Here is a 9,767-nt window from a genome sequence, read left to right as displayed (position 1 = left end):
TGGTCCATATGTTAAAAATCAATTAAACACACTCGGAGATACAAACGAACATATAAACTAGAAATACTGAGGGCGAAGAATTTCATATTATTGGATTTTGCGGAAAATGTGCGTTTGATGCATTTTGATTTGTTGTAGTTTTTATTGAACTGTTGAACAGATCTCATTGTTGAGCGTGTAATCCAAGTTTTATTGGATTTCTTCTTTTTTTAACAATAAACACAATCAACCAATAAGATAGACTTACACAAAATTATGCATCCATTGGGTAGCCGGGCCGGTAGAGTGGATACATTGGTCAGGATGAGGGGGTATTGTGTATCCCCACTGAGGCGGAGGACCCTTATTAACTATCACACTAATACTCATTGTAATCACCCGCTATAATAGGAAAACCATCCAACGGAGTGTTTATTGTGTGGAAATCAAGCCTGAAATATCACGCTAAACACGTCCCCCTGCTGAAGGGTCCCTTTCATCAAGAGGCTGGACACACACGAGGGATATGGGGAGGGGGTACAGGGGGGTCCTTTCATGAGTATATACCTGATCACACTCTTACACCCATGACGCAACATGTGACAAATACTCGTTTTACCTCAATAGGGAATTTTCCTCTTAACATCTCTGATTAAATAATTGCGTTGATGCTATAATGGTTTGCGTGACATAAAGGTGTAGATCTTGTTACAGTAATATACACGTGTTTATACATCAAATAATCCCGTATACCTCAAATCTAGTCAGGTAAAGCGATTTGTGAACTATTGATTGAAAAAAGCTTATTGAATGAAATGTTATGACAGTTGAAGTAATGTGGCATTGAAAAGGATCAACATCTGTGTAATATAGAAATATAATTACATTTGAGGTATTGGCAATAAAAATTGGATATGAAAATACAGAAATGCTTTGAATATCGCGAAAGTTAATTTTCCATGAGAAGTTTTCAAACAGAACAGACCACCGTGAAAGCTATAGTTGTTGCTGATAGTTATTCTTCATATTAACAGACTTATATCCTGATCAAAACTCTCCTCACATTAAATTGATACCTATATCTGAAGTATGTGATCTTCACGCGTATCGTGTTTACAAAGCATTTACATAGTGTACTACGGTTCCCGTGTTGTGTATGAAATTTTCAAAAGACACACAACATCTATCCCTGTGTCTGTGATAGATGCAGATCAGAAATGCTCTCATTATGTATAATTAACATTGGATTATCATTATCTGTATTATATCTAATACATACACACGTACAAAGATCCCGATTTAAAACACCAAATGAACAGGGAAGACAATATGAACCAGTATGCATTCACAGTCTCACTTGTAAAATGATAATGTATCATGAATTCCTTTTTAACGGATATGAATTTAATTGAGCTCGAGTAATACCATACCACGAATTAAAACCAATATCTGCTGGGATAAATTCATTTTAATGATAGCCTGCAATAGAAAAAAATATTCCTGTTTAGCTGCGATTGTTTAACAAAGATATTTTTAGCTTATATATAATAGAAATATTTTATTGTGTCTAGCTATGATACAGATGCTGTGTTTTGCTGATAGAGAACTTTCACTATTACGCTGTGTAACATATATTTATTATGTTCAGGTGTGACAGAAAAATCACTGTTTTGTTGTAATAGTTATATTTTACTGTGTCTATATGTGACAGAGATATTTTATTGAGTTAAGCGGTGATACTGATGTGCATAATGTTTAGTTGTAATAGAGAAATTTCATTGTTTTGATGTGATAAAGTACGGTACTGTGTTAAGCTGAGATACAGATATGTGTTAAGTGTTAGTAATATGCTATCAGATTATTCACAATAAATATAGAATGTTATATGCGTAATACATTTTATCTGAGATTTGCCGGCGACTGCCCGGAACTGGTTAACTCTGTGACACAGAGCAGTGTGATGGCTGCCTCATTTAACGTAATGATCACGCTAACAAACTGATCAGCTGTATTGATTATACGTGGAAACCCATGTCACCGTTACCAGAGCTCTTAATTATTTTCCAATTTGTATTGGAATTTATTTATAAATGAGGAAATATTTTACAGTTGGATAATTCAAGAGGACGAAATATACCCTATTTGATCATGCAGATTATCATTTATAGGCAATAAATTGTTAAATGTTTAAAATCGTATATACAAAACATGACCAAATAAATCATATTCTCCAAGTTGATTTATAAAGTGAGAATTACTTTTTTTGTAAATCTATTTTGATTTTTTGCAAACCTTTGGAAGTCGTAACATTTGACACATTCTTCATTTTTTTAATTATTTGTAACACAATATGATGTAATAAGGAGAATGTCAAATATTACGAAAATTAGAAAAACCCTATGCCGCCTAAAAATACGTAAAGCATGATAGTTCAAGAAAATATTTTATTGCACGAAAAAGAGGTGGAACTTTATAACTTGTAAATCAAGTAAGCTTCGTCCAAATCTCCATAAAATACATATGTTAACTAAAAGCTAACTAGATATTCTGTATAGTTTTGTTTACCGATGCTAGTTTCTTACAGAAATACATTTAACATATAGTATCTGATTTAATTATCTAAATAATCTTTCATATTGTTACTTTTACGTTGGGCACATACTCAACACCTTCAGTTTCGGTTATTTAAAATTAACAAAATAATTACAAAATGTCAAACACAGCCAACGTTAAAGGTAATTGAAATTCAACAGAGTGGAGAACTAACCATCGTATTTAGGTAAAGTGTTGGTATTCAGAAGTCATTTGTTGAAAACCGCAAGCTTCAGGCGTTAGAGGCATTGTTTTGATTTACTGTGAAAACCAGAATGTTTGTGGAAGTGAGGAATGTTTCCCGTGACAAACCTCACGGCCACCTTCTGTATGGGGATGTTTTCTCTAGATTTTACAAGTCGACGAATGTGATACGGGTTTTCTGTCAATGATATGTCACTATAGAGTGGGCGCTGGCTGTTTATCTGATGGAGATCCCGGGGAACTTGTTAACAATGTACCCAATCCCGCTGTCAGTTCTCTTCTTGAATGTCAAAACTTTGCTGTTCATGACCCTGTCTTATGGAGCTTCATTAGAGATAAGTTAAGGTAAATTTCAAATTGAATATATTGGAATAATATATCTTCAGTACTATGAATAAAATTATGTATGTGACGATAACGATAATTGCGAATTTCAATTGCAATAATTATTACTGTAGATAGATTACTTATGTTTATGAAAATTGATTCAAAAGAGTGCAGGGTTAAATTTCTTATTAAAACGTTGCATCAAAGTCAATCGTTTAAATTTGTATTTATAGAAAAAAATACGGTTTAATTTAATATCTTTATTTTAAAATTATTATGATATTACCATGAAAAATAAATTTATTTAATTGTAAAAAACGATGGTTTCATAGTTCATACTTGAAGAAAGCATCAGAACTAATCCTTGCTAAAGAAGATTGAGAAAAACAGTGGCACGTTATTACCTAAAGACACAGTAAGTAAAGTGTTCACACTAGTTTTCTTCAAACATATTGCAATAATTATGTCATGGAGTTCGTTTGATAACGTTTCTTTTTAATCAGCGAGAAGATATCATTTTTCCGTTTTGTAATCTGTGAAAATATTCGTTAATTTCAGATTTGTTAATGAAGAAATTTATAAAAATGCCCTTTCGATCAACTAAGTTATGGCGATTGTACAAATGAATGTTTGACAGAATTATGTCTAGTGTAAAGGTCTAATTGATATCTACACATCTTTGTTTCTATGACAATGTCTACTGGGAACATTTTGTAAAGCTAATTATAAAGTTTCTGTTCTAGTCTTTGTAAATGAAGTGAATTAATCCGGATATAGGCTGAGTTCTAATATATCAAAAGTATAGATGTATTGAACAAATCATCTTCCGATTCCCTATAAATCTGATCAGATTAACTAACAGTAGAAGGTAACATCTTTAGTAAGTTATATCAATGTTTAAGTGCAGGTGCATTATTTAATTTTGTTGTATAACAATGCAATAATCGGTATGTTACTTTTATCCAACTGCTTAATTAATAAATTGACAGTTTGTATTTTCTTTAAATAAAACTGTAACACATTTATACTATTTGTATAACAACGGAACATTTTGTATCTTACTTTGATCACGATACTTAATTTACAAATTGACACTTTGTAATTTGCTTATATAGAAATGCAACACTGTCATTGTATTTATAGAATAATGTAACATTCTGTAAGTTTATATTGTAGTTTATAAATATACAAAAGGCTATATTGTTATTTTCATAAAGATAAAATACAAAATATTTGCAAACGATATTTAACATAGTTGGTTTTGAATAAAATTTTATCTTGTATATATTTTATATTAGGAAATAAGATAGTTGTCTTCATTTCCAAGAATGGTGATAATAAGATGGAAGATATCGTTTATGTTAGAGCAAATGAACATCTATTGTTATGAAGTGGATAAAGAGTGTTGCTCTTCATTTACCAAAATACCTATCAGTTGCACTGCACTGTCTGTCCGATCACTCAAGGTTCATTTGATACCAAACTTGCAGGAGTGTTTAGACATTTTGGACATACTCTCCGAAATACTGAAATAACTGAAGCTAGTTAAAATTATAATCGATACAGATGGATTTTGTCTAAATATCTCGGGTGAAATACAAATAAAGTACTTATGCCTTGCTTCTTAGTTATATTAATGTGATTAAAAAATGTATTCAACTTGACTTCCTTAATATGATTTAAAACTTGATGTACATAGAACAACAATAAGATTTTGAAGGAATATTTTACGACGGATATTTAAATAATTCTTGTATCTGATACTCAAATAAGGAACAAATGTGTGATACAGCTATGCGAATGTTTGCAATATAATTGCTGTTTATTTGTATATTTGTAAAAAAGATATAAGAAATAATAAAAAGATACAGAATAAATATTTTTTATTCTGTGAATTTTTATAAGAAACGTTTACTATGGGGTAATACGATTCGGTTATCAAATATAACAAATGTCATGTTATTACTTAAGAACATCCATCGAACAGCAATAGGAAGGTCGAAACTGAACAGACCTTTAGATAAATATTTTTCGAAATGTGAAAAAGAAAGAATAATCATAAACATAATCCAAACAAATAAATTGTTACAAGTTGTAATGCAAATTTTAGCATAGCAGCTAATCTTTCTACTGGCAATAATTTTGTTTTTGATTTGGTCTTACATTGAGTCGGATAACTTCTGGAGAATTTAAGTCATTATTTTACAAGAGTAAGCAGCACATTTTCAATTTTAAACTCATCTGTACCTTTCATTACAAATAAATACAACAATTTTACTTTCGTTTCTGCTTTTCTTAAAGCTATATGAAAGGTCTGAAACCTAAAATTAGCATATCCATTTCCTTAAAACAAAGCAAAATAACTAAAGATCATTAAAAAATTAACAAACGTAAATGTAAGAATCAGAATGATTTATTTCGATATTGTTTGACTGTCTCTGAACATACATGATATAAAAACTAAGTCGTCCGTGTGTGGGTATGCTACCCTGGACCATACCTGTAAGGTTCGTCGTCACACGAGCACCATTCTCACAGCACAACATACCAATTAACAGGTACTAGCAACAGTCTGTCCATGACTCCCCTGGGGGACTGTCGTCGCACCAGGATGATACCACCACCTCGGTTATCTTAAAAAAACATTGTCAAATGATATTGCACAATTCATTGTAGAGGAAGTCAACACTACGATGTCCTGCCCACGTCATAAGGCGTTCTTTGAGAATGTACTGATGTATTTGAGAACATGTTTCGTACGAGTCCTGTGGATGTTTGGTGCAGCGTTCCGGGTGGGGAGGAGAACGCTGATCCCGGAGACACAGGTAATCCGTGAACCCCTTTGAAAAGACTAAGGTCTAATCCCCTAGTGTTTGAGTGTTCCTGGTCTGTGTGGGGTAGGGATAGCGGTGAATGGGTCGGATACCACTGGAAAGCCTGGCTACTCGTCTTTAAGGAAGTTGAACTAGCGGACATATTGGGTGATACACCCATGTCAAGTCCCAAGAGTCTGTCGACGGAGAAGTTTGTTGTTCGTCCTGCCGTTGTCCCTGGTACTGATGAGGATGTGGGTAACAGCCCTGTGTAGGGATAAAACTGGAACCCACCATACCGCAGGGCAGGAGACCCAGTGGTACCCCCTCCGAATGGATACAGGGACGAAAATGGCCACATGTACGAGCCGGGCTTACCTGCTGAACAGGCAAATGGGTAAACATGTGGTTGGATACCCGGAAAACCGGCCCTTTTTAATGCTGCTAACCGTGTCCTGGAAGCGGAAGTAGATCTTCGACGGAGTTTCCCCGTGGTTCCTCCAATGAATACGTCATCACAAGAAGGGTCCAGCATCCAGTAATTGCCCTTACCCGGGTCGTCATAGTGACGGGGGACTTTGACAAAACACTTGTTAAGACTTAAGTTGTGTCGGATAGAGTTCTGCCATCCTTGCTTATTGTCTTTGTAGTATGGAAAGTTCTTCATGATAAATTCGTATATTCCATTCAGTGTTAGCCTTTTCTCTGGACTGCTTCGAATAGCCATCATAATTAAAGCGTTATAACTAAACGGCGGTTTTTCAGACTTCTTTCCATCACCATTTAGCGTCTTGTTATTGTTTCCGTCAGGTTTGGAGTCGGAAGGTTTTTTAGCTGGTGCACGATTCTCTATGTTGTCATCACTAGAAATGTTTTTATTGTCAAGTGTTGGTGTCAGTCTAGCACTTGGTTCTTTTTCACAAAAGTCAGAATTTTCTAAATCTGAGTCGTACGCTTCGACATCAACATTCGTTTGGTCCTCCTCAACAGATATACAGGATGCCACTGATTCTGGACTCTCGGCGCTGTCCGGATACCTGCTGCTGTAATCTGGTGAGGAACTCGGAAAGTCTTCTCCAAGAACTCTGCTAATGCTGAAAGACGGTCGACTCCTATGGAGCTGAAAGTCGGGAGAGGTTCCCAGCTGGACCATGGTCGGTACTGCTCCTATGGTTGGTGTATGTGTGCTCTTGATAACGGGTACACTGGTAATGTGAACAAGTTGTCAAACTTTCGCCACTTTTATCAAATGACAACAAGCATCACCTTCGACCATAACACTATCCCTAATGATGTACGGCCGAGTGTCAATATCAATGTGTACACACGCCCACCGCGAACGGTTGAACCAATGATAAATCTACTACAATGAAAAAGCTCCGCCCGCTTAGCGCCACGCCCCCAATGAATCGTAAAGATGTTTTGTCGTGCCCGCAGCTGTTCGCTCGTTGCTTTGCTGGCCATTGTAATTTAGCATCAATTAATTTGTCCGTCACAAAGCTTAATAATGTTTTCGGCTTAGAGCGTTAACTTGGACCGTATGAGAGGCAGTCCCGAGTTGTCAGTGTAGTTGATAACGTAGAGCCTATTTGCTGAGGTATTATACGGTATAGAAAACATGTCAACGGAACGATGCACCGTTCATTTAAGAAAAATATCGATAAAGTTTTGATTACTTATACGCACTGCAACTCTTAGTAAAACGATACAAAGTTATAATGTTTTATTGAAGTGATACTGATATAGTATTCCCAGGGTAACGTTTAAAAGTCCGATGTATTTGTATATCTAATAAAATGTCTTTTATACATTTTTAAAACCCCGTCGATTCGTCTTAAATATTTCGACAAATGCTATCTTAATTTAAATTACATGCTTATTTTGCTACTTTTATCTATTTCGGTGATAAAATAGTCATTTACTAAAATATATGCGCTATCAAAAATAAATACACCCGAAATACGTATATTTCGATATGCATTATTTACGTCTATTGAATAAAATAAAATTGTTTGTATTCAGTAAAAAGTTATTTATCAACACCATCGACAGAAAAGTGTTCTTTACTTTAAAATAAGATTTTACGTGTATATTAAAATAAGTTGTTGAGATCGTGAAAAACAGCGTTACAAACAGTTTGGACATTTTACATCTTTCTCGGCAACTATTTGGTCTGAACACATAGTGACATTGGTACGTGCGTTACGCGTGAGATCGGATGATTGGAGGGAGGGAGTCGGGGCGGGAGGGGGTAGCCCAGTCTGGACTGTATCATACAAGCACACGATGAGAATGTATCGAACTCCTTGATACACAAAATCCGGATATTCTAGAGTAAATATTTAGGTTTTTTATTTTGAAAGTATAAACTTACCACCCAAGCCGAGCGGTTGGTCCCGCCTGGTCAGGTGGCTGTGAGAGACCATATGTATATACTCAGCACTTAGAATACCGGGCTTCCACAGGGACAAACTTCACCTTAATAGAGATGCATGGCTCCTTGGGGGCTATAACGACATAAGGGATGGCATGTATACGACCTGGAACGATAATTTAAATATTTCATGCGATCATTAAAACAAGAGGTGTCCCAATCTGCTATTCATATCTTGTATAAATATTATTCATCTGTTTTGAGGCTATGTGGGAGCTCAGCATCGATTTAATATATAAAAGTGAAAATCTGTAGGGCGGAAATAATGTGAGGGGAATAACTAAGATACCGCTTTTGGTCACTTGCTTAAATGTAATGTGAATTCATGCATGTTTTGAAGATTCTTTTTTTAGTTCAAAACGCATCCGTATTTGACTAAATAGGTATACATATTGCAACAAAAAAATAAATAGATACTGTCTCACAAACAGGTATACCTATTGCCACGAAAACAGAAATAGATACTGTCTCACAAACAGGTATACCTATTGCCACACAAACAGTTTTATTTATTGCCACACAAACAGTTACAAATATTGCCACACAAACAGTTATATATATTGCCACACAAACTGTTACAAATATTGCCACACAAAAATTTATAGAAACTGCCACACAAACATTTATGGATACTGCCACAAATATAGTTACAAATATTGCCACACAAACAGTTACAGAAACTGCCAGACAAACATTTATAGATATTGCCACACAAACAGTTATATAAATTGCCACATCACCATAGATGATGCCACACAAACAGTTATCTATATTGCCACACAAACAGTTATAGATATTGCCACACAAACGGTTATATATACTGCCCCATAAACAGTTATATATATATTGCCACACAAACAGTTACAGAAACTGCCATTTTTTTCATAGATACTGCCACAGAATAGAAAATACTTCTTTCGATAGTTATACGACACAACTTATGCAAAATGAGACTAAAAACAATGCAATTTATATACTGTTATTTTAACAGATGAGACAGAATACGATAAAACCGTTGTTTTAATAGATAAAACAGTTACTAGTTAACGATACAACTTAAATACCGTTGTTTTAATAGATGAAATAGTTACTAGTATACGATACAACTTATATACCATTGTTTTGATAGATGAAACAGTTACTAGTATAACATACAAATTATATACCGTTGTTTTAATAGATGAAACAGTTACTAGTATACGATACAACTTATATACCGTTGTTTTGATAGATGAAACAGTTACTAGTTTACGATACAACTTATATACCGTTGTTTTAATAGATGAAACAGTTACTGGTATACGATACAACTTATATACCGTTGTTTTGATAGATGAAACATTTACTAGTATACGATACAACTTATATACCGTTGTTTTGATAGATGAAACAGTTACTAGTATACGATACAACTTATA

At 34.5% G+C, this 9,767-nt stretch overlaps 1 protein-coding gene across 1 annotated transcript; it reads right to left on the bottom strand.

The window, feature by feature from the left end:
* Positions 1–5,499: 5,499 nt before the first annotated feature.
* On the bottom strand, positions 5,500–7,222 carry LOC110457028 (forkhead box protein G1-like). The gene has a single exon (XM_021508115.1). It carries the CDS (start codon positions 7,066–7,068, stop codon positions 5,791–5,793), a length of 1,278 nt encoding a protein of 425 aa, XP_021363790.1. The 5' UTR covers positions 7,069–7,222; the 3' UTR covers positions 5,500–5,790.
* Positions 7,223–9,767: the final 2,545 nt, after the last annotated feature.

The sequence above is a fragment of the Mizuhopecten yessoensis genome, unplaced genomic scaffold (genome assembly GCF_002113885.1).
Source record: "Mizuhopecten yessoensis strain PY_sf001 unplaced genomic scaffold, ASM211388v2 scaffold8995, whole genome shotgun sequence".
NCBI lineage: Eukaryota > Metazoa > Mollusca > Bivalvia > Pectinida > Pectinidae > Mizuhopecten > Mizuhopecten yessoensis.
This window is presented reverse-complemented; position numbering and strand designations above follow the sequence as displayed.